Source organism: Vipera berus (genome assembly GCF_964194415.1).
Source record: "Vipera berus genome assembly, chromosome: 2".
NCBI lineage: Eukaryota > Metazoa > Chordata > Lepidosauria > Squamata > Viperidae > Vipera > Vipera berus.
The window spans coordinates 26,992,950-27,019,746 of record NC_138203.1 but is presented as its reverse complement, the minus strand read 5'-3'; the positions used below and the strand labels follow the sequence as shown (position 1 = coordinate 27,019,746).

Below are 26,797 nucleotides of genomic sequence, written 5' to 3'. Positions count from 1 at the left end.
TTTTTAGGATCTAAATGCCATCTATAAAACATTTTATAAAAATTCTCTCTTAGATTTTGAGCTTGTGTAAATTTTACGTTCCTCACCCAAATCCTTTCCCACGTATCCATTGTAACAACTTCTTGGATATTTTGGGCCCATTTAATCATACAATCTTTAACAAGCTCTGTTTCTGAGTCAATTTCTATCAATGCAAGATATATCCGTTTGATATGTGCTGGACCCTGATTTCTAATTTGCTTTATCAAATTTTCATCAGTCATTGTAAAGCCAATTTTCTGGTCTTCTTTCCACCTGGCCCGTAGCTGAGTATATTGAAACCAATTTTGAACAACCTTCTCTTCTCGCAAGAGGCTATATGATTTCAAACTCCAGACATTTCTTTCCAAGCTCTGTTTTGTCTTAAACAGAACAGAAATTGCTTCAACATACTCTTTTGAGGTAACTTATAACAGTGAAGGTGGTGTGTGAAGAGACTTACAGATTATTACATGCTAATGTCAAGCTTGCTGGTTCATAAAGTCTGGACTGTGGTGGTCTTTAATAATATAGTGAAAATTCAAAGTAAATCCCAGGAATGATATTGTTAAGGTGTTAATACCAACATCTTAAATCATGCTAGTTGTTTACTGGACAAGTAGTTTGTATTAACCTACCTCTCCTTATGAACCTTTGTAGCACATTAGAAAGAATGCTCCTAGTATGGAAAACAGTCCCTTGAGAGTTAGATTTGGAGCCAACTCATATCATTTAGGAAATCTATAAAGATTGTTTTCTGTTATTGTTTATATTCTGTTATATAGTCTAGCAGACTAAAAAGAATGTAGAAGCTTTCAAACATTTTCGAATGTTTCACCAGCAACCATGGTTGACATCTTCAGAAACAACTGAGCAAGGATTGACTGGTCTTCTGTTGTTATAGCCAGGTCTGATTGAACTGTTAACTGTTATAGCCATAATTTCGTCAGTACATTTGTTAAAATGAACAGAACCTTTTCCTAGCTCAGTAGCCTATAATCAGTTGAAGTAAGAATGCAAAGAAGTCCAACACATCTGGAGGGCATTCAGATTGGAGAAATCTGGCATAGATTAGCATTGACCCAAAATACTGGATCATTGATGAGGTCATAGCTGGTTCCTAGTTTCCTGTAAACCTTTCATTACTGTAACATGTCAACACATATAATGGAGTTATTGGCTATTGTTCTGAAGCCTCTGTAGATCAAAGTTCAAGTGCTAGATTCTTGTAGATTCCAAATATCTCCAAGTGTTCAGATAGTTATCTTTGAAAACATTGTTCTTCCAAAGAGAAATTTCTAGTAACTAAAGCAGTTTCCCACCATATTCCTCTATTCTACTCACCACCAAGAATCCTTTGGGCTTGGAGTGAGTTAGAAATACTGCAAATAAGTAATCTGCAACAATTATTATAATGTGTAAATCAGTACAATAATTTTATAAGCATACAAATGCATTTGTATAGATGGCAAGCCAGCATGGTGTAGTAGTTAAGGTGCTCCTGGACAAGAAGCCGAGACCCAGTTTTTAATCTTGTATAGACTTGGAAGTTGACTGGGTGTCTTGAGCTAACTCTCAGCTCTAAATTGGGAAATCATAAAATATCTATCTACTTCTTAGACCAGTAGAGTAGGTTAGCCTCCAAAACCTTCAGGAAGGAGGCATTTATTTTGCAATGAATTAATTTGAGTTGATAACAATTACTATTCCTACTATATATGGGTTAGGCAGAGAGAGAAAGAGCATTGCCTATAGTCATTCAGTGAGTTCACAGTAAAGAAGAAAGTTAACCAAGGATTTCCCAACCTAAAAAAAAAGACTAAACGTTAATAGGAATAGGAATAGTAATGATAATGACTACAGTTGTGTATTATTTTAAATTTGTGGATCATTTTTTTCTACTACAAAAAGTTCTGTATATGAGTTTACACTTAATATTTAGGAATTATTTTAGTATGGATGTTAAAGTAGGATGTAGATTTTGTTTTAATACTCCAAACTAACTATAGTTAAGGTTTTATAGGAAGTTTTATGTTATTTTCTTTTTCTCAAATTCTATCATATCACAAGGAATTTTCTTTTTTTTTATTGCAATACAATGAAGTAATCATATATTGTATACCTTCCAGAGCTCCACTCCATTTAGAAAGAGGAAATATAAATAAATATAAATTAGCAAGAAAAAAATAACATGACAAAATATTATATACATATACTTCCTGACAGTTAGAATCAGTGGAACAACCTGCCTCCAGAAGTAGTGAATACTCCAACACTGGAAGTTTTTAAGAAGAGATTGGCCAGCCACTTGTCTGAAATGGTATAGGGCAGTGATGGCCTACCTTTTAGAGACCAAGTGCCCAAACTGCAATCCAAAACCCACTTATGTATCACTGTGTGCCGGATGGGCATGGCCCTTTGGGTGGGTGTGGCCCATTGGGTGGGCATGGCCCATTGAGTGGGCGTGGCTGCAGTGGTAACGGAAGACTGGGTGGGACTAAAAAGTTAATTCCAACTTTCCGAGAACTTTTTTTTTCCCCACAAGAAGTTGAAATTGATTGATTGATTGATTGAACCTTTTTTTTTTGCACCTGGCAGCAGAGGCCTAAAGCGAAAAGGTTTTATAAAACCCAGCTGAAGGCCTAGGATTGGGGTGATGGCGCACATGCCCACAGTTAGGGCTCTGTGTGCCACCTGTGGCACCTGTGCCATAGGTTCACCACCACGGGTATAGGGTTTCCTGCCTGAGCAGGGAATTGGACTAGATGACCTCCAACGTCCCTTCCAACTTCATCATATATGTACGTATGTATGTATATGTATGTATGTATATGTATGTATGTATGTATGTGGCTCAGTGGGTTAGGACGCTGAGCTTGTCGATCAGATGGTCGGCAGTTTGGCGGGTCGAATCTCGAGTGCCGCGTAACAGAGTGAGCGCCTGTTACTCGTCCCAGCTTCTGCCAACCTAGCAGTTCAAAAGCACGTAAAAATGCAAGTAGAAAAATAGGGACCACTACGGTGGGAAGGTAACAGCGTTCCGTGCGCCTTTGCCATCTAGTCATGCCAGCCACATGACCACGGAGACGTCCTCGGACAAGCGCTGGCTCTTCGGCTTTGAAACGGAGATGAGCACCAGCCCCTAGAGTCGGAAACGACTAGCACACATGTGCGGGGGAACCTTTACCTTTTTTATGTATGTAAAGACAAAAAGACCAAGAAAATTACTTCATTTTTACAGTTTAAAATTATTTGGGCAATCTCTCATTCATGAAAAGTCCTTATTCCCATCACTGAAAAAGCTAAAGTAAGTGCCATACACTGAAAAGATAGAAAATTAAATCCATCTTTCCTAACAGGAAATTATAACTATGCAGTGAATATCAAGAGATGCATTTGCCAGGGAAAATTATCCTACAAAATTTGTTTGAAATAATGTGAAAGAGGAAAAAAAGGGCTTTCAAGATACAAATAAATCTGAGTTAAAGTAATCTTAATGAAATCTATATGACAAATATTCAAAGGAATTCTAGATCGTTTGACTAGTTCTTTTATTTGTTTTCATTTGTACCAAAATGGAGAAATTCAAATTTGTCTGTTAGTGTAAACTTCCTGGACATCTGTAAATCAAGGTAAATAAAAGAATTGGAACAGAATCTATAACCCATATATAGTATATGTCAAGCTGAAACTTTACCTTTTGTATTTATATCCTGCCTTTATTATTTTTAAAAATAACCCAAGGTGGTGAACATATCCAACACACCTTCCTCTTCCTATTTTCTCCACAACAATCCTGTGATGTGAGTTGGGCTGAGAAAGAGTGACTGGTCCAAAGGCACCCAGCTGGCTTTCATGGCTAAGGCAGGGCCTGAAATCACAGTCTCCTGCTTTCTAGCCTAGTGCCTTAAAATTCAAACCACCAGACCAAATTTCATATCATCTTAATTTGAGATGGTGTGGAAAAACAGAAGGAAATCCAACAAGAAGTCTTATGAATTGATTTCGCCCATCTGATTCTATTATTGCTTTAATATCAGTAAAATTTTCAATGCTGTTCCTTCTATCCTGATACAATAGGCATGATATCCTGACTAAAATTACAATTTGCTAAAATATTAAAAGATGTATTTAGTATGTAATCTAAAAGACTTACATTTACTAATTTCAAATCTTGCCTCAATCCATAATTTTGGTTATCTGTCTAATAATAATAATAATAATAATAATAATAATAATAATAATAATAATAATAATAATAATAATAATAATAATAATAATAATAATAACAATAATGGTGATGATGATGATGATGATGATGGGTAGTAGTAGTAGTTGGAGGGGACTTTGGAGGTCTTCTAGTCCAACCCCCAGCTCAAGCAGAAAACCTCTATGCCATTTCAGACAAATGGTTGTCCAGTCTCTTCCAGTGTTGGAGTATTCACTGCTTCTGGAGGCAGGTTGTTCCACTGGTTAATTGTTCTAACTGTCAGGAAGTTTCTCCTTAGTTCTAGGTTGCTTCTCTCCTTGATTAGTTTCCATCGTTTCTTGTCTTGCCTTCAGGTGCTTTGGAGAATAGCTTGACTCCCTCTTCTTTGTGGCAACCTGAGATATTGGAACATTGCTATCATGTCAGCCCTCACTCTTCTCTTCGTTAAACTACACATACCCAATTCCAGCAACCGTTCCTTTATATGTTTTAGCCTCCACTCCCCTAATCATCTTTGTTGATCTTCTCTGTACTCTAGAGTCTCAACATCTTTTTTACATCATGGTGACCAAAACTGCATGCAATATTCCAAGTGTGGCCTTACCGAGGCATTGTAAAGTGGTATTAACACTAATGTTTGACTTGCAGAGTTATTTTTAACATAGGAAACAATAAAGCACTGTTAATTCCCTTCTTATAGTATGGAGTATTGTCTACTCTGCACAACCTCAGCCATTACTTTAGTTTTCTGTTGCAGACTCCGTTCCAAGGATAAGTAAGTCTACATATCCTCAGTCATCCCTTTAAATTAAGTTTTTCTTAATTACCAAATGTTTTCTTTTTCTGAGTAAAGTAGTTTAACCCTTTTTCATATTGATGGTGAATCTTTTCCATAGTTTAAGAGTAAAGTTGGCATCTATTGAATAGTGATAAATCCAAAAATATTATGGTTCTTTTTCCATTCATAAATTTAGGCAAACGCTAGCTCAGAATATCATATTAGATGGTAGAATTTTGTCAATGTTGTCATTAAAAGATTCTGAGACATAATAAAGAATCAATCTGATCTTGGCAATTTCATGCTGGATTATTATATCATACTCTCTCACACACACACACATATACATAGTGCATCACTTTACAAATCTATAATATGGACAAGTAATTGTTTAAAAGGTCTGAGCACGCTTGTCTTGGTTATTACTGGTACATGTATATTATAAAATATGTGCCAATATATCTAGTATTGAGTATTCCCTAAAAGTAGTCTGATTTGGAGACATTTGCATTAAATTTCATCTAGGAAAATCTGATAATTATGTTTTTAAGTGTGAAGAGCTTCCCTTACCTTCATAACTTTTAATTCTATACCATTCAGTGCAGTGCAGCTGTTGGAGTAAAGGAGAATTGAAACACAAAGCTCTTTCAGATATTTTACACTTCAGATTTTAAAATTAAGTTAAGCCCATCACTATTATTTAGATAGGTCCCACAATCGCAGTAAGTAGTCCTCATTTAGTTATTACAATTGAGACTGGCAACTTGATCATTAAATGAAACAGTTCCTAAATAAAACCATGACTGTGTTTGTGACCTTTCTTCGCTTCGCTTTACAGTCCTGTGAAGGTCACAGGCAATGCAAGGAATAGTCACAAAGTTACTTTTTCATCACCCTTGTAAGCTTGGTTAATGAGGCAGTCACTACCTATATTGCCAGTGATAATTCTGACATTACATAGGCCTCTTTCAATCTTTCATGGTTGACTTCTCACCACTTTTTATTAAAAAATATTTAGGAGTTCACCTTCCTTTTCTCAATTTAGGATTCTTTTAATATTGTTGGAGCAGCAAAAGCCTATTTTAAATAGTGCTGATGGGAAGATACAGTGTAGCTTACACCATAGTGCTGATGGGAAGATACAGTGTAGCTTACACCAGGCATCTCAAAACTACCAGCCCGCTGGCCAGATGCGTCACGCCAAAACCACACCCATCCCATTGCCGACAATGGGAAAAACGTCACGATACATTGCGTGACGTCATGTGATGTCGCGAGTTTGGCATGCCTAATCTACACAATCCAATGTACTTTTAAAATCAATCCATATTTCACAGATCTAAGCTCTGGCTCAGCAAAACAGATCTGCACTTTGGATTTTTCGTAATTATTATTTTTATTCCTTCTTTATGTTCTTTGCATTGTAATCATTTCATATATATTTTTTCATACATGCCAGGTGTCATCATAGCAGGATATAGATTCAATAAATTAATACCTGGCTTAGGGTTAGTCCTGCCTGTTGCATTTCAGCCTTTCATTTCTCTGGTGACAGACTTAATGGGCAAAAGGAGAGAATCAAACAGGTCTCTAAAAAAAAAAAAAGGAAAAGATGTTCCCCCTCAACTCACAAAACAAACTATGCAAGGAACACGTCAGCCACACGTCTTCCCTCTGGGATTTGGTTTAAAGTAAACATGCTGCAATATTTGAAAAGGTCTTTCCTGATGATTATTTGGCTAGATTGACACAATAGACTGAAATTATGCAAATACTCAGTGTAATGCCCAGTATGAATGATAAGCTAAGGAAAACATGGAGTAAATTTGTACGGGATATGGTACACTATAGTAGGCAAGAATTTGCAAACCAGAGATAAAAGACCTGAGTCCTAATCATTTTTCAGTTGGATGACCTTAGTTATTTGTCCATAATGTGAGAATATAATTTCCATCAGAGCAGTGCTGAGGCCAAAAAAAAAGATTACAGGCACTGGCCAGCCAGTTATGCACAAATCAGTCATGCTGATTTAGAAGAGACTGAATGATGTTCTTAACCCTCTCCTTTACTGAAATCAACAAGACCTTAAAAGCACTCATCTTTGGAGTATATCCAAAGATGGTAAAATGCTTTCTCTATTTAATGCCCTAGACAGATCTTTAGTGATGGTAATAGCAGTGGATGAAGAGCAGGGCACTTGGAAGTTTAAAGAGCCAGCATTCTGAGTTTGGTTCAGCTGAGGGCAGAAAGCGACCAGTTAGTCAATGCAGTTTTCTCTCTTAATAGGGACTGCTCTCAAAATGCAGGGCTGCAGTGCGCAGGCAATCCTTATAAATTAGAGATACTGCTTTTTTTTCCTGGACTTTGAACAGCAAGCCCAAATCCCTTGGCTATGTGGTAGCCAGGGACAGAGGTAATGCGAAAGGGGAACAAGGAATGTAAAGCTGCTGGCGAGGGGCTTTATTTAGGCACACTGGCTGCCAAAGGTAGCCCATGTCCACCCACCCCTTTGCCGATCTGTGGAGGCCACCACTGAGTGAGTAAGTGAGTGAAAAACAGAGAGAGAGAGAGAGAGAGAGAGAGAGAGAGAGAGAGAGTGAGAGTTGGTGTCATTTCACCCCTGTGGCTCCCACGGAGCCCTAAAGTCCCGTAAAGTCGTCTTTCAAATAGTCTTATCTCCCACGAGTGCCTTGCAGACAGTAGTGCTACTATGAGCGCTCGGCCATGGCTGTAGTAGACGGATTAGCTCTGAGAAAAAGAAACGGTGTTTGTTTGTTTTTTAATCTCGGGCATTAAAGCGGTATGAAGAAGCGGCGCGAACAAGCTTCAATGCGCTCTTGAACGCGGCCAAGTCTCTCACCAAACGCTAAAGCCGAGGGCCTTCGGCGTTAGCACCAGGCCCGATGCTAAAACCAAGCGCAACGGCCCGGGTCAGTTCTAGTTATATCAGATCTCCCGGGTCCCGAGGCGCTGGGGCTTCCCGCGGCTTTGGCTCAGCTCCGCGCAGGTGGTAAGCCGGAGCCGGAGCTCCCAGCTCGTCCTACGGAGCAGCGCCAGCGTTAACGTCGTCCTGGAAGGGAAGGGAAAGAGAGGAGGCGGAGTGGAGCAAGTCCCCAACTCCTTGCCGAGTTTTCTCTTTCTCTCTTCCCCCTCCCCCTTTACAGCTGCACACACGCAACCCCCCCCCCCTTTTTTTTTTCTTTGCCAAAACTCTCGGCGACGCCTGTTCAAAGGCTGAAAGCGCCACGGCGTTGTTCTCCTCCCCTTCTCAGTAGAAAGAACGAAACAATAAGGACGAGGGTGGGGGGGGGAAGACGAAGAGCGAGTTGATGTTTTAATTAAGACTCTCAGGGCGAGGGGAAAAAAAAGGTTTCTCTGCGAGGAAGGAAGGAAGGAAATCGGGAGGGTTGGAGGAACGGAGGCGCTTCCCTTGGAGCTGTTAGTTAGCCTCAGAGCTGAGTTTCAGCTTTGCCGCTGCCTCTCGCTACGCACAGAGAAGTTGAGCAAACAGGAAACGTGGTGGCTTGCACACACGGCAGCCGCTGCTCTGATTCATTGAGGCTTGAAGCTTGCCCGAAGGAGGACAGAGAGGAGGAAGAGGAGGAGGAGGAGGAAGGTGTTGGCTGCTTGGCTGCCTCCAGCCCCAGGGAGGAAAGCGGCCGGCCGGCTGCGTGTCGCCTAAACGTCTCTGGTTTGCCAGAAGGCAAAGTCCCCGCTAGCCAGAGTGACACGATTCTTGCCCGCCTCGCGCGCTCCGAGAGTGGCGGGGGACGACGCTCCTCAGGAGAACCGGCCGCGCTTCAGTCCCCGCCCGACTCCTCTCCGAGCAGCGCCGCCGGGCGCGCTGGCCCGCCCGCCGAGTCTCGTTGCTGGAGTCGATAAGAAAAGGCTGGAGCGACTTTTCTTTTTTCCTCATTCCCGCCGGAGACCGGAGCCCGCCTTTTCTCCTTCTTGCTCGGGCATAGCAATATGAAGGAGCAGAACTCATGTGTGGGCACTGGGCATCCCCCCATGGCTGGGTATGGCAGGATGGACCCGCTGGAGCTTGCTGTTAGCCCCGTGAAACGCTTGCGAACTGAGTACTCCTTTCCCTATCTCTTCGCAGAGGAGGCCTACCAAAAACTGGCCAGCGAGACTCTGGAGGAGCTGGACTGGTGCCTGGACCAGCTGGAAACCTTGCAGACCAGGCACTCCGTCAGTGAAATGGCCTCGAATAAGGTAGGACCCCCGTGTTTCCATCTATCGACCCTTCCCATCCCACCTCTTCAGTTCTTCTGTGCCTTGCTTTGTTTCCCCCCCCCCGCCCGCCCGCCCGCCAAACCTGACGGCTCAGAAGGAAATATACCGTACACACCTCGGGTTTGGGAGAAGCCAGGAGTTTTTGCGCAACAAGGTTTCTAGGCTGAAAACTGTGTGTGCAATAGAATAGCAGCGCTCCGATATCTTGATCTGTCATCTAAGATAAATACATCAGGTCTGGATTTTAAAAAAAAACCTCCTTCAGTCTGCCTTGCTGACAGCAATTATTGTCCACTTCTGCAGCTTCCCTGTAAAGGATGCATAAAATTGGGCTGAAACTGGTTTCCTACCTGCTGGTAATGTTTATGGATATCATCCCATTTTATGCATAGTTGCTTGGAAGCAAATTCAACTGAAGCTCTATAAAGAATTGATCCTAGATAAGAACATATAAAAATGCAAAACTTTGCAACAATCGTAACTCTATTAAACACCAGGTTATGACCCTAGTTATGGATGGATTAGAGGGCAAACCTGAAAAGCAGTACAGATTTTGAGACTGTCATTTTGTCCACTACAGTTTGTTCTGCAAAGTAAGAGAGATGGATGATCAGTTTGGTTGGGTATTCAAAATAAATTATATTAAAATGTAAAGTTTCTTATGCCATTAAAAGTTGTGCAAAAAGTCTTTTCTATGTGCTGCCAATTTAAAAACAAACAAGGGACAAATGGTGCTTATGGTTTTGCAACCTTTATATATACACACAGGCCATACATTTGTGTTGTAAATGTCAGTGTAACATAGTAAGTATAGGGGATGTGATCATGCCTTTTGTAAATCCCTTGTAACAGAATAAAGCAAGAAAGGCCATGTGTCCACTGGAGACACATTAATATACATTAAACATACATGGGTTTTAGATAAATGACAGATGAAATAAGTTGTTTTTGTAGCTTTTGCCCTTGGAAAGGCAACAGTAAATGTGCTGATTTGGAAGGAAAGAAGTTCCATTGATTTCCCTGGAGCTTAAGTTTGGGTGATTTGTAAACCATTGTTTTCAACTTAAAATGTTAAACCAAAATCATCAATTTACAACTTATCATGATGCTGAACCACCCCAGAGAGACTTTTCTCTGCAAGTCCACTCAGTATTCACAGTGCTAAAAAGCACCCACTGCCACCTCTATTCAGATGGCAACTTTCTGTTATATTAAAGTACTTTAACATTTCAAGAGGTAGTAGATGTCTCCTATTTTGCATTATTCTCGTGATTGTGTTTTAGTTTATCACTGTATGCCTGTTTGTCAGATCATATCTAATTAGAGGTGGGGAGCACTACTCTTTAATACTAAGAACATAATGTAATATAGTCATAATAATTTCTCTCTGTACTTTGGGGCATTTAACTACTGGATTCTGTTAATTACAGTTGTACCAAATTCTTGCATGACAAAACTTTCAGGATGCTTTGATTCTGCAATTACTTAGATCAATTGTATGATAACAAACTTCGATTTTTCAGACAATATACATCTATTACTGAGTCACAGCATTTTAGTTAATGTTCCTCTACAACACATCTGTTTCTGAGAAGCATTTTTTTTGCATTTATTACTTTACATTATTAGGGGAATATTTAAAATATAGCCATTTGCTTAAAAACAAAATTTATGAAGTGGTCTTGAATATCACTAATGTTGGCAGCTGAAAAATGATTATTTGCAAGTAAAAATGCAGTATGAAACGTCATGTGTAAATAGCACAACATTTTGTGTATGCACGCTCAATGCCAAGGATATGTGAACTTCTAATTTTAGTCGCCTTTGCCCTTTAGCCATTAGTAGTTGACTGTTTTTCATATTTGTGTTACATCTCTTATAATGTAATAAGCTTAATTAAGTACTTAAAGATAATAAGGGGTTTTTTTGTTCTATGTGGTAAGATTATTTCCTAAACTTTTTTCAAGTTAAGAAGTTTTGCTGGCTTTAATTTTTATGAAAATATTCTAAGAACAATAAATGTACCCTAAACATATTATAACAAACTTTTATGGATAGTAGACTACTTGAGCTGGATATTTTGCTTTTCCCTTAGTTGGTAGATGAATTTTATGTATCATAATATAGTGGCACTGGAATTGTGAATGTAAATAATATTTGAAGACTCTTTAATGCTGTTAAGGAAAAGAAACATTCCATAAAGGATTCACTTTTCCTCTTGCTTCCTAAATAGCACCATACAGCCAAGGTTTTCCATAAGAATACAATGAGTCGTGTTGCCATAGTCACTTTGAAGGTCAGATTGAATGATGCCATCCTTTACATCAGCAGTGAAAATTTATACCGCAGGCACACAATGGTTGCTTTTATTTTATCCATAAAATAAGAATGTGTCTGTTTTAATTTCTTTGTTACTAATTAAATTCTATGTGCCATCTATAGTAGCTATGTAGTCCTATACATGTATACTAATTTTCAGCTATGTAGTGACTTGTGATTCAAGACGGTAGCCAAAAATGAATTCAGGAACACTCTGCTAATGCTGGTGACTGCAGGGTTTCTTTGAGATTGTATAATCCAAGCAGAGGTTCTTGAGCATAAACACTAATTTTTAAAACTGTTCATCCTGTGAAAAACTGATTTCTGCCATTTTTTTAAAAAAAATGGATCTCCTTGCTCAAAGGTTTTTGTTTTGTTTGTATACAAAAGAGTGCTGCCACAAAGTTTCTTTCCAAGATATATCGAATAGATAGAGGCTTGTTCCAAATAATCCTAAGTAGGTGTTTTGTGTTCCCAAGAACAATGTTGTACATGGTTTATTCACACTGTGTGACATAGTACACTGTCATAAATACATATGTATTCACGGACATGTAAATCAGAAACTTTCAGATACCTTTTAAGCATCAAAGTAACAAGAGTGCTCTTGAGTTGTAAAACAAAGCCATGTAAATGCAATTAATATCTAAGTAGCTAACTAGGGTTATTTTGATAAATCCTCCCTACTGAGGAAATTATCCTCTAGCCTTAATTCTCAGACTTAGCTGGTATTTCCCAGGTGGAGATTAGTTGAGTGTTTGACTGGCTCTGGGGCAGAAGAGCTTGCATAGGGGAGAGGATTGCTGCACTCTATTGACGTCAGTTTATTAAGTATAAGTTGGGTTTCCTTCCAGCCTTCTAATCTACTTGTAGAAATCACGAAATAATAAATAGACAGTACACCACAATGCCTGTTTCCCCTTAGTTTTAACCCAGCTGAGTCTGCCTAGTTGTGCCATAGTGTTGATGTCATGTATTGGGTAGAGATGATCAATAGTTAGCAATTTGCATGTGTAATGCCCAGAACAATTTGAAAATCCAAGGAGATGTACTGGTAAAGTAATAATATTAACATATTATGAGTACAACTGTCATATGTATCCATATATTCCTTCCTTTAACTTACAAATACTACAGACCTATAAAAATATTCATACTTAACAGTGAAGAATTGTGCTATGCTTGCAAAGAAGACTTTGTATGTACAGGTAGTCCTCAACTTATGACCACAATGGAGCCCAAAATTTCTGTTGCTATGTGAGACATTTAAGAGAATTTTGCCCCATTTTATAACCTATATTGCCACAGTTAAGTGAATCACTGCAGTTGTTAAGTTGGTAATACAGTTGTTAAATGAGTCTGACTTCCCCATTGACTTTGTTTGTCAGAAAGTCGTAAAAGGTGATCGTATGACCCTGGGACACTGCAACCATCATAAATATGGTTGACTCAGCCTTCCATCCTTCCGAGGTAGGTAAAATGAGGGTCCAGATTGTTGGGGGCAATTAAGCTGACTTTGTAATAATGCCGCTGGGGTCTGTGTGAATGCCCTAATAAGCAGCCATATACATAGAATGAAGGCTACTGCTAAGCTTGTAAGCCGCCCTGAGTCTTCGGAGAAGGGCGGGATATAAATGGAATAAAAAAAAAATATGAGTCAGTTGGCAAGTGTTTGAATTTTGATCATGTGACCATGGGGATGCTGCAACGGTCATATGAAAAATGGTCATAAGTCACTTTTTTCAGTGCTGTTGTAAATTTGAACAGTCACTAACAAACTGTTGTAAGTCGAGGACTACCTGTATTCCTAGAAACAATAAACATTCTATAAAGTTAGAACACCTTTGACACTACATTTTTAAGCTTTATTACTGTGCTTGGTATCTCTAATATTCCATAAAAGCAAGATTTAATTAGTTCAGTACACTGACATTATATAAATTAAGCAATAATGCTTAACAGTCTTTTGATAATTTAACTATAAATGAGAAAAATCTTGCAAACTCAAATGTTTATAAGTACACATGCAGTCCTCAACTTATGACCAATTTAGGATTAGAATTTCTGTCACATGTCATTGTGGTTGTGAGTTGAGTCTAACCCAATTTTATGATCATTTTTACAAGTCATCAGGCATATCTGCAACTGTTAAGTAAACCCCACAGTCATAAGTGGGAACCCATTCTTCTGAATAGACATTTTTTTGCTGGAAATAGGCAAAAAGGGTCACAAATTACAGTCAATTTACTGCAGGACATTGCAATTGATCATAAATGCAAGCCGGTTGCCAAGTGTCTGAATTGCAATCACATGACCGTGTGTTTGTGCAGTAGTCATAAGTGCAAGGACCAGAATTATTTCAGCACCATTGTAACTTTGAACAGTTGCTAAAAAATGGTCATAAGTCAAAAATGACCTCTTTGTTCACATTTGACTTCTTCATAGGAGAACATACCTGTTGTATCACTTTATTATATTAGTATATACCAATATATAGATACTTAGTATATCTGTCATTCTCAAGTCAGATATATCTGTGGGGAATTGGGGGGGGCAGGTAAATGTCAACTGCCTCAATCCTGTAGACCCTTCTGTCCCGTAGTTATCTTTTCTTATCCAAATTATTTAAGTACTAAATATATATACTAGTAAAATCCTCCTTGCCACTGTTTGCTGGCAGTAAGATACTTAACAGGATTTTACCAGATTCAGATTGCTCATTTCAAGAAACAATACTCTGTATATCCATAAGTAATACAGCAGAGATGAGGAAAGTTGTAGAGGAACTGGTAGACACCAACTTGTGATTCAGGCATGTCTTGTCCATATCTGCATGATAAGAATCAGAGCTAGAGGCAATTTATGTAAATATTATTTCAGTAAGGGTTTTCCCCTCAAAGATTTTAACTACTGCTCTTTCATTGGAATGGAAAGTTAAAGGGGTTTACATATGTTAGAGCAAGGAAAGAAACAAATTCAACTCACATTCTCCCAGTTCCTCTTTACACAAACACATACAGAGAGAGAGAAAACCGGTCAGGTTACAAGAATTTGAACTCAGATTAGATCAAGAATAAGATATTGATTGAAAGAGATGCTGAGTTGCCCTAAGATGTTTAACTAGATTAGTAAAAGACATAATAACCAGTGGGGGGATTCAGCCAGTTCGCACCACTTTGGCAGAATTGGTAGCTATTTTTTTGTTGCCCATGACCAGACTGGACTTCTGGAAATGGCAACCACACAGAGAACTGGTTGTTTACATATTTGAATCCCACCACTGATAATAACTATTTTTTTACCCTTGAGTTTTAATCTTGAATAGTGGTGTAGGTATATACAGTATGTTTTAGCATATTGTGCAAAGCATTTGATTATTTCTTATTGAATATGTTGCACAGACTCAGAAACTGAATTAATTCAATAATCACATTAAATATATTATATAGATCTACCTCCATGGTGAAACTGAACACTGCTAGACTGAAATTGCAAATATATATACAAAATAACATAGTGACCAATTTCCATGGACCAAGTAATGTTTGCAAGTGCCATAAATTCAAGCAATTTCACAGATCATTTATTACAATCCTTAAACATTATGATGTATTTTACTATTGTTATAATAGATTAAACTGTTCCAATTAAAGAGGAAATATAATGACATATATGATTAAAAATAATTTGCTTAATCTGATTTCTTATATAACAACCATTGCATAAAATAAATATGAAAAAATATATCTATTGATTTAACAAATGTTGGCCCAGTGGCAAAGCAGATTGATGCTCTCTGTTGACCATTTAAAATTAAAAAAGTAATAATGGATCCCATAACATCTGCAGCTGATTATATGACTGTTCTGTTATATAATGTCTAGTAATGCAGTCGCTCTTGCTTTGTTTTGGTTACATATTAATGGATTTGGGGTTTTTTGCCATTCTTGGGGGAAAAGCCAATACTGATGAGATATATTTGCAATTTTTTAAAAAAGGTATTTCTGAGTATCCCAAAGATGCTTTTCCACAAGGCAACGAGGCAACTGGATTTTCTTGTTTTTCTTTGAAGATGTTTCACTTCTCATCCAAGAAGCTTCTTCAGCTCCGACTGGATGGCAGGGAATGGAAGGATATATACTCCTTCCACACAGCTGTTCATTTGCATTCTTTTAGCAAGTCATTAAAGCCACCTGGAGGCTTATCTGTGTCTTCAGGGTCACCTGAGTAGTGCAAATGGGTGTAGAGTCTTCTTGGAACTGTTGAAAGGACTGTGTTTGTAGATGGGAGATAGATGATGTCGGATCACTCCCCCTCTGTTGAGAGAGGGCTGTTCAGTTTTGACATAGATGGCCTCTTTGACCTCTTTTTTAAATCGGTGGTCTGAGCAGTCTGATCCGACATCATCTATCTCCAGTCTAAAACACAGTCTTTTTAACAGTTCCAAGAAGACTCCACACCCATTTGCACTACTGAGGTGACCCTGAAGACACAGATAAGCCTCCAGGTAGCTTTAACGACTTGCTAAAAGAATGCAAATGAACAGTTGTCTGCAAGGAGTATAAATCTCCATTGCTCACCATCCAGTCAGAGCTGAAGAAGCTTCTTGGATGAGAAGCGAAACATCTTCAAAGAGAAACAAGACAGTCCAGTTGCCTCGTGGAAAAGCATCTTTGGGATAACTATGACCTGGATGACAGAAACAGACGTATTTCTGAGTAACATAAATTGGATATTGCTGAGCCACATTATTGATTCATTCAGGCCAGGATTAGTAACTCAGATTGGTGTGGTTTTTTTCAAGAATTCACAATTTAAGAATGGATTTTTGTTCCATCTTTGATCTTAGAATATATTCTTTTCAGCTGATGCTCTTCAGAAGCATTGCGCCTTAGATTCTCAATTATAGGAGTTGACATCAGACAGAACTTGAGGAACTTCTAACTAACAGAGCCAGTTACCTTGATTTTTTTTCATCCAGTTATTCAAATACAAAAGTGCTTTTGAGGATTTTGAATAACTTGGTTTTGTTTAATAATTTAACTCTACTTTAATCACAAAAGGTGGGATAGGGAATTCATTTCTTCCAATGAGGCTGGATTATACTTCTAGAACTGTTTCTGCCTCTTTTTGTGGCATGTGATTTGGCTCATTGTTTTTGGTTCACTGTGTTGGTAGAGTTAATTAAATATGGGTGGAATTAACTTGAATAAATGGAGCATGGTTAGATTCTAGCATGGACATTGCCTTAAGCTCTATAAAGTATCCATGGGTTGAAGGAAGGAATAAAGCAAAGTAGTATAGACAAATGTTTATTCATGTGAACACAAACATTGTATTTAACATGTTAAATAAATAATATATTTGTCCTTCTACACACCTCCTCCCTTTTATGCTTTGGCATGAGATACAAGAATGTTGAGTCTTTGTTCTACAGTGCAGGAGAAGGAGTGTCTACTTGCTTTAGGTACTGCCGGAGTACACAACAGCCTTTTTCTCAGGTAACCATGGAGATGAGTGGGTGGGATGGCTAGGTATCATTCTCCCCTGTAGGAAGGATTTGTGAAAGCAACGATAGAGTGGTAAAGAAACATGTTATAAACTTTTCCTGTGCAAAAGCTTATTTCATTTTTAGAGTCTTCCATACAGTTTTAACAACTGAACTGTGATTCTGGTAAATGGAAAGACAGTTGCTGATGTTGAGGATCCATTGCCACAATAGTGCATAGAGCTGATAGGGAGAAGAAAACCAGATAATAGTGGTAGCTTGTGTATCAGAGCCCATTTGATTTGAGCTAGAACTGATTTGTAGGAGTAGGAAATGGGAACATTTGGCTTCCTGGAAATAAAAATGTTCTTAATATCATTCACTTGCAAGGATATTCCAATCATTCCTATAAGTAGTATCACAAGTGAGCTATGCATAAACCTATGAATCAGTCATATATATGGTAAGCCTTTCAGGGATTTTTAGCATCCCAATATGCAGTCATGAATTGTTTTTACAAGATAAAGTCCCCAGATCAAGCTTGATTCCTGATGACTTCCATATAATTTCTTATACATATAATTTTCTTGTCAACATTACAAAAATTACTTGCTGTTGTCTTCTTTCAGATTTTTTAACTTCTCACTATAGCCTAATTTATTACTGCTGAGTTTGTGTCCTTTTATCTCATCACTGCTTCCACATCCTCAATCAAAAAGCCACATATCTTTTTTCTATTTAGTCATATACTTGACATAGTAGCCCAAAATGCATTTCATTTTTTTTGTATTGGTGATTACACTCCTAAACTGAAAATATGTTTCTTCTCATTTCTGCTCAGATGTACATACATCTAATGAAGCAAATTCATGGAATATAATCTTAGCCACACTTGGAAGAACTGAAGCCCAAATTATACAGTAGGACTAAGTTCTAAGTAAAGAATTTTTGTCTTCATTGCAGTTGGAATTATTAGGGTTTTGAATGAACAGGGTTTATAATAATACCTCTGTCTTTAGTTAAAATAGTGTTTTAGTCCATAAATCAAAGTCATGGGACATAATCTACCAAAATGTGTGAAAAGTAGGCATTCTGTGTTTGTTTCTAAGCATATTTAAGTACAATAGCATATTCTATGTAGGGAAGTAAGAATTTGGATCTGGTGCATGTATCTAGCCCAGGGGTAGGCAACCTCGGCTCTTTTATGACTCATGGACTTCAACTCCCAAAATTCCTCAGTCAGCATAGTCATAAAAGAGCCGAGGTTGCCTACCGGATCTAGCCTATAGGATTGGAATTGACCCTAAAAAAGTTACCATAATGCAAGCATGAGGGACGAGGGTGAAATCAAGGAAACAACTTTTCTGAATATTCACTGTCCTTACTTGTTTGCCGTTTTAATGTCACTCATCTGTTCTGCCCTTAATCAAACCTAGTGTGTAATATTTCATTTTCCCATCCTCATTGTATTTACAGAAAAGAGTATTTTCCCCAAAATAATTTTACTTGTAAAATAGTAAGGTTCTTTCAGATTGGAAGATAGCCAATTACAATGAAGAATATTAATGATTCAATTCTTTACTTAAAGTTAGTCCCACTAACTAAGATAGTAAGAGAATTGATACTTTTGAATTTTGGCATTAGAGAAGATTTCTGATACGATGGTTAGTGAAGAAAACAAACAAACATACAACATAGCAATGCAAAGTTCTCAGTTGAGGCACAAATTACCAGATTCAAATTACCATATTTTAGACATTTTATTCAAAGGCCCATATATCTTGAGAATTCCATAATTGTGAAAAAGCTGGGAGGATAATAGGATGACCAACAATAAGGTAAATATACGCATTTACCCAAACATTAGGAAGCCTGAAGTGTGAGGTCTAGGGATCATCATCACTTAGAATGTATGTTTGGTTGGTAAGAGATAACACCAATGATTCTTTCATATTTGCTGAAGATATAGAAATACAGTTATATATTTTTCCTGTTTAATCTAGTTTGGATAATAAAAATATTTCAAGGCTGTTTTTTCTTTTAAGTTAAATATGGCAATTTATTTCCTAGAGAATGGATGTAGTTGCAGGAAAGATAAGTTAACAAGCAAAATAATTGTCTCCTGTCCCTCCCTCCCCATCCCATGAGCAAGGCAGAGTTATTGTATCATAAATCTCTTGCTCTTTTTTAAAAATCTTTTTTAAGCAAACACCATGTTTTTGAAAATTATTAGAATATAAACCACAAGGTGCTCCTAACTTAATTGGTTCAAATGTAAACTCTGTATCATGCCTTCTAGAAATAACCAGCATAAATTATTCTGCAACCTTTCTCAAATATTGTTGTGATTGTTTAGATATAGTTAACTCTAGAGGTTTTGACTACACATTTTTTTTTGCAGATTAATGAGTCAGTATCCCTATCATCCCTACTGCCTATTACAGCTATATCAGACTAGCTTTTTAAAAAGTGTTCCATGATAACTTTGAAGGCAGAGGCCTATTAGACTTTCAGTTGCTACACACAATAAAGCTAGGGTCAGTGACAATTGCTTCTGGAGGAATAAAGAGACCAGATCTTTTCTACAGAACAGCAATAGCCTGGTAGTGGAAAAGGAAGAATATTCTGGCCCAATCATCCAAGATATATCACTTGAATGGGTGTCATTAATTTTTTGGTGCCAGTGAGTGCTAGTGCACCAGTCTCTGGAATTGCAGCTAACAGTATCTAGAAATGGAGATCAACGTGGCTGTATATTCTATGGATTTGAATGGGCTCACAGTGCAGTCCTATAGGTCTTTATAGAAATAAGTCCAGTTGAGCTCAGTGATATTTAGGATGTGCCTGGATGGAATGGATAACTTTCTAAGTGCTATTGATTAAATACTTTCTGTAGGCGTTCTTTTTTCTTGTCTTTAATCGGTTTTTTTTAAATAAACCTGGTTGAAAAATACAAGAGAGTTATTGATAGTAAGCAGTGTCTGGGCCTCCCAAAAAATTCCATTCATATTAAATGGCTTACCTGGAAGCAGTCTTACAGTCAAAACAAGGATAGGATTGTAAATTTAAGCACACAATGCAAATTCTTTTTAAAAAAGTAATAAGAAAAATAAAGCAAGGATATCAGGATTCAGATGCCTTATATGTGAAGCTAAATTTTTCTCCTGTCAGTAATTAGGATAAAAGTGGAATCTGCCTCTCTGTGCCTCAGCTTAAGTCTGGGAGTATTGTTCTATTTTTCTCTGAAGTGTTTATGTTTACAGCATTCAGATTTCCTTTGGTAGTAGCCTCCAGCATAGTGCAAAGTGTTCTTGTGTAAATCACATTAGTTTTGTGAAAGGTGTTCAAGTATGAGAAAAAAAGCTGCTTTTCTGAATTGTGCTTTTGTGTTTATTCTTATCAGGGTGCTGACAGACGTGTGGATATCTGCAAACTAGCAACCTGATCAATGTCAATGTGGGCAGTGATCTAATAACCTCTGCTCCTCAAAAAAATTACATAGTTGGAGTTGACTGGAAACTGGGAAAACCATTATTAGTGTTATCTTTAAATTTATAGTGACTGGGCCTAAATAACATGAGCTAAGTCTTGTCTCATTTGAACAAGTGAAGTCATTTGGCAAGGTGGCTTGACTGAGTGGATGTTGCATTAGTTGTTGACTTTGTTGGCAGATAAACACCCAGCCTTGACATAACTTCCTTCTGGTTTATGTTTTCCTTATCCCCTTGGGGTATATTCCCATCAAGTCCACAGGTGAAGCAAAACAGATTCTTGTGCTTCAGACAGGAGAAAAGCAATACATCCCAAAGTTTAAAATCCAATATCCACTAAAGAATGAGTAATAAAACTGCACCCCGAGCTGCTGTTCTAAGGCTGGAATGACAGCAAGCAATGTTAAAACACATAGAGGTCAATCTGCTTGGCTACTCATAACAGTCCTTTTACCAGCAGTACAGAATTTAAACTTTCCCTCGCTACTAACAAAAGGCAACTCCTGGCAAAACCCGAGGCACTACTACTGCTCGACAATTCTTAAAACTGCCATTCTATGCAGAGTTGTAAGGAGCATGCTCAAATTCCTCAGCATCTCTGTCCTCTGCTGCATGCTGATCACTTCAGTGGCTGCTGCGGGCTCTCATTACTGACAAATCGCATGCCGTGCTGATGCAGGCACCATAATAGGAAGCACCTAGGCCTGTCATAAACAGGTCTGAGGGAAAAAAGTGCAGGTCTGACGTATGGCGTGGCCATGGCAACCAGAAGAGATGAGGTTGAGGTTTCCATTTTGGAGTATATGCAGGCTAATATAGCTCTCTTTAAGGAGCCAGAAAGTACCTGACAAAAGCTGTGTCCATGTATATATCAGCAAAATTTTACTTGACTGAGACTGCTTCAAAATCAACATATTTGAATGTAACTTTTAGGGGGCATTTAAGTGATTTGTTTGAACTGATTTCTTTCCCCTTCAGTTACAACATAAAGTTTTGTTGGAGAATGATAGTACAATTACTCCTACAAAATACTTTTCTGACTACTCAGAGCCTATGTCTTTCGGATGCTTAGTCATTAAATCAGAGAGGATATAAATTTTGAATAAGATGACTGTGAGCTCTTTACAGCATGAAATATGGCCAAAGTTTTATGCACCTGAATTTTGGATCCAGGTAAGATTCCATTTATTGTTTAATAACTGATTGTTCTTCTGTCCTCCTTTTTTCCTTTAGTAATTAAATTGGTGAATATATTTTTTTAGGTTTGGAAAAAAAAGTTGTTAAGATATCGGGTTAAATAGTTGCTTATTGGAAATACTTTAAACATATGATGCTGCAAAGATTCTGTTGGAGTTTATAGAATAATCCACTTTAATGGCAAGAACCTCTGCGGCTGAGTATAGTAAATCCTAATTTTTCCAGTATTTTATTTTGCACCATTAAAATAGTACTAAGGATTGAAAATGTGCACTATATTCTGTTCTGAGTTATACTGGAACAGTATTATTTTTTTTAGGAAATAGTATTTTCCCCCTCCTTTCTTGTTTGCATAATTGTACCTGCTTACAGATTTAATAGAAACATTAGTTATAGGAACAGTGGAATTATTCTAAAATTAATGCAATAAAGAGATTTAAAAAATAGCGGTAGAAGAATGCATGTTTTGACCTTAAGATTACATGAGAAATTTTGAAGAATATTTTTAAAAAGAAAAAAAACCCTAGTGGCTGCAACATGACGGTTAAATGTCTCTCTTTTTTAATGCATTCCCTCACGTGTAAAAAATAAATATTAAACTCTTTAATTATTCAATCAGTATGGAAAATTAAACTGTAATAAAAATGTGACAAAAGTAGGATCTCTATTTAAGAAAGAACTGTTTTCATAATCCATTTCTTTCTGCAAGTTTCTGGCACTAATCTTAAAATCCAGACAGAATTTTTTAAAAAATATTAACACAGCTGGAATGATAAATAATAAAAACTGCTGGTATACAAACCTCCCTGCCTCCTAGTAGTTTCTTCATTTGGATGTTTTATAGGAATATGTACCTGTGAAGAAACACCCCCCCACACACCCAGATTGCTAATGTGGGTGTGTCTTGCCTTGCTGGGCACTTAATGGAATTGGCTGTAAGTTTCTGGTTGCTTGAGTATATTTGAAAGGCAATAGTGGTGATGAAATTTTGTTGTCACTTTTACATGTAGACACAATGGAATGTTTTCTTGGAAATTGTGGACTCACTATACTTTATTTCACTTATTCTATATAGTATATGCAATCAAAAGGAAGTTGATTTTAGGATTGACTTAAAGTTTTTGACTACTTTTAATTTAAACGAATCATAAAGATCTCAAAACAATGTTATCAACATGAAGCAGCTTTTTTGTCTAGAGCAAAACATGTAACTTAGGAGGGTGGCAAAATGGGTAAGAGAGAAAATTCCCTTTGAAAAAGAAACCTGTGATACTATTTTTCAGATTGAAGCTCCTAGCTTGGGCTCACTTTTAGATTAGGCAAGCCATGTCTGTCTTGTCAAGGATGGGAAAGAAGAGAAATCTTGATTGTAATGGACATGGGGGAAGATTGAATTGGGGACTTATAACCTTGGGAAAAGTAGCTTCCTCTTTCATATCAGTACTAAGGACCTGTTGTTTGGATTGCGCCTCATTTCCAAGCTCTTAAAAAAAACTCTGTAACAAGTTCACATTTCCCAGAATGTTGTGATTCTCTTTCATCTGGCTTTTGTTCTCTTGTCCAGGAGTACTGCTCTGAAAGGAATATTGCTTATAGTATTGTACTGTTGTAAAGTTACAGACGTGCCTTCCTACAATTATGAACATTTGAGAGAAGGAAATCTTGGAAGTATTAATTTGCCAAAAATATAGATCGTCTCTTTTGATTATGCAATCATCTTTTGATCAATGAAAGAAAAAAATATTTGCCCATTTTTGTAGTTTACCTTAAGGTAGCATTTGCATTTGACACAGCCACAATTATATTTCTTGTTATACATATACAAAACAGCAATGGTTACTGTATTTGCAATATTATATAATAAAAGGTTTATCTGGACATGATCTGGATGAATTTGTTTTAACAATTTCCTTTATAAAATGGGTATTAACTTCTATTTCGCTATCCTGAGTTACAGATTTCTTCCAGTGAATAAAACCAGTTGAATTTCCTGAGTTTTGTTTGATTTACTCTCTGGGTCATGCTTATAATGTGATATGCTTGGATTCAGTAATGGTTCTTTCCAATAAGGAGAACATTCTTAGTCATTAAAATCTATCTGGCTTTTTTTGGTAAGTCAGGTACTCCTATGAGAACTAGTGATTTCATCCTCCACGTAAACCTATGTATGGAGAAAGATCTGTTTTCTCAGTGTCTAGAGGTGGAAATGGAAACACAGAACCTCTTAAGCCAAGGACAAAGATTAAGGATTCTGATTAGAAATAAAGCACATAACCTCCCTGAAAAATATTTTAGGGCTTGAATTGGGAGTTAACAAAATGCTACATGGTCTACAAAATCATGAGGGTTGCTTAGGCCATTTAGGATGCACATGGCTTTTCTTTAAATTCTACATTCAAGGTTGCTAAACTTATTTGCAGTTGTACCTACTCAGTAGAAATCAACATTTGGACAAAGGCTATTTAGAGTAGAGAAAAAGTAATGGTAGATCCTTTCCTGATTCAAAGCTGCTTTTTCCGTTTTCTTTTTTGAAAAAAAAATCATTTTATCTTCATCCAAATATTTAGCTATGAACATTTAACAAGTCTTTTCCTTTCTCATGAAATTGCAGTCCAATGCACACTTAAATAGGAGATAGTCTAACTACAATTTTTCTAAATAAAACCTACATTTGTATCTTTTTGCAATTCATGTTCCATATAACTCTCAATCTGAACTTTAGATAGATAGACAGACAGACAGACAGATAGATAGATACAGGGCTTTTTTTCTCATAGAACGCTCAGAATGGAGTTCCGGCACCTTTTTTGGATGGAACCTTGTGGGGTAGACAAGGCGGGTTGTATGACATGTGTGAGTTCCGGCACCTTTTTCTTTTACAAAAAAAGCACTGGATAGATAGATAGATGATAGGATAGAGTGCCTTTTCTGATTTCACAGTTAAACTTTTCCTTGGATAAAAATATGATGTAGCTTTAGTGTTCTAGATGAAATTAGCACATGCCTACTTGGTCATTTAATAGTAATATTAGGTTTTATGTAAGCCGCATCATGTCATGTTTATTTATTGATATTAAAAATTTATTTCCTTCCTTTCAAAGTATATTTGCTGCTTGACAGGCTGAAATTGTGTTAGAAAATCTTTTGGGGGGGGGCAAATTAATTTTATCAGTTAAATAAAGTGCTATCCTTATTTCAAAGGCTGAAGGGAGAGGAAAAAAGTAAACAGTGGGATCAAAAATACATGAAATACTGGAGGGTCCATCTGCATATGATTCTTTGGTGCAAAACTCCAGACAAGCACTGTGCTAATTATTGATCATAGCAGCTTCTATCTAACATTGCCATGCTAAATTTGACATCTGCCCCTTGTTTATTTAAGACATAAATGAATAGAATTTACATTCTACTTCAACAATTTGATACTGAAGTGTTCTTTGAAATTTTTATTTACTACTTTTTTAAAAAAAAATGCTACTGTTTTTATTGATGAAAAGTGATTTTCAGCCCAGCATCAGAATTTTGGGGCAATTAAAATCTGTCACAGATTTTAATTATCCAAAATAGCTCTAAATGAGCTTGCTATTTTAATTTTAATTTTATTATTTATTAAATTTTAAGAATGTACAGTATATGTCATCCAATATTTTTCAAAGACTGTTTTATCTAAATATTCTCTACAAAGCTATTGATAGCAAGGAAAGACATATATTGTATTAGAAGCAGAACAGAGAAATAAGTCCATAGCCATTGTTTCCTGAAAGAAAATGGAGAATGAATTTGGTGTGGCTTCACTGTGTAGTAGTCTTAGTGTTGCTGACAAATAATTTTTCTGATAGGGGATAAAGATATATTGCCCAGGGAAGTAATATGCTTGTGAGTGAAGACACTTATGAATAGGTCTAGGACAACTCCCCATGGCCAACTCACTGTGGCCCACTTGCTATGGCCAATTAGCCGTGGCCAAGCAGCCACAAAAAACTCTCCACAGGACGACGGGACAAGAATTATACTAATATCAAAGAAATGGTGGAATGGAATCATTAAAGAAAAGTTGCAAAAGGAGGAAAAAAGTGAAATGTGAATGACAATATATATATATATATATATATATATATTTAATTATTTAAAATAATTAAATTAAATTGTTGAATTATCCTACAGTGAGTTCTCTTGCGGCAAGTTGGTTATGGTGAGTTGTCCTGCAGTGAGTTGGCCACTGCAAGTTGTCCCATTCCGCTTGTGAATAAAGTATCATTGTCCAAGATAGTTTATAGATCATTGATAATATTTTAACTTCTGGATTTCAGGTAACATTGAAGTATATTTCTCTTCTACTACAATACCATGATGAAAAAGACCTATTTTGCCACCTCGTCTTTCTTTGTGATGAAGTACTTACTGTAATATAACTTTCAACACTGCTTTTATATTACTGTAATATAACTTTCAACACTGCTTTTATATTGCACTTCCCTTCGCCCAGTGCGCTCCCACAGGGAGGGTCTGCTCAGGGTCCCGCCGGTAAGAGACTGCCGGCAGGTGACACCCAGGGATAGGGCCTTCTCGGTGGGAGCGCCTGCCCTCTGGAACCAGCTGCCGGTGGAGCTGAGAACTGCCCCCGACCTTCGATCATTCCGCCGGGGCCTGAAGACCTGGCTCTTCGAGCTCTCGGGCCCAGACTGAGGAGGAATTTTTAATTTGGGTTTTTTTTAACTGACTACAGGGTTAATTTAATATTTTTTAATTTGGTTCTTAATTTTTGTATTTTGGATTTTTAATTCCCTGTAAACCGCCCTGAGTCCTCAGGGAATAGGGCGGTATATAAATATAACTAAATAAATAAATAAATAAATAAAGATAAGAGTTGAAGCAAAACAATAATTGAAAGGGCAAAGTTCAAAAACCATTGCAGTGACACCTGCAATTCCCTAGGTCAGTTTTTCTATTTGACCTAAAATTACTATGTACTATGTACTATGCTACAATAACAAAATAACACATTCTGAAAGACTTTTAATGGAAAATAATTACACCAGCATGAAATCACCAAAATT

The 26,797-nt window shown here is 37.2% G+C and overlaps 1 protein-coding gene across 6 annotated transcripts in view; it reads left to right on the top strand.

Moving 5' to 3' along the window:
* The window catches only part of PDE4D (phosphodiesterase 4D), a gene marked incomplete at its 5' end in the record, with an annotated part of 761,328 nt that overhangs the window by 684,775 nt on the left and 49,756 nt on the right, over nt 1–26,797 (top strand). For all 6 annotated transcript variants that reach the window (XM_081318714.1, XM_081318718.1, XM_081318715.1 and 3 more), the window contains one exon: nt 9,112–9,224. In XM_081318714.1, coding sequence (XP_081174840.1) covers nt 9,112–9,224 — 113 coding nt within the window. The remainder of the gene's footprint in view (nt 1–9,111; nt 9,225–26,797) is intronic.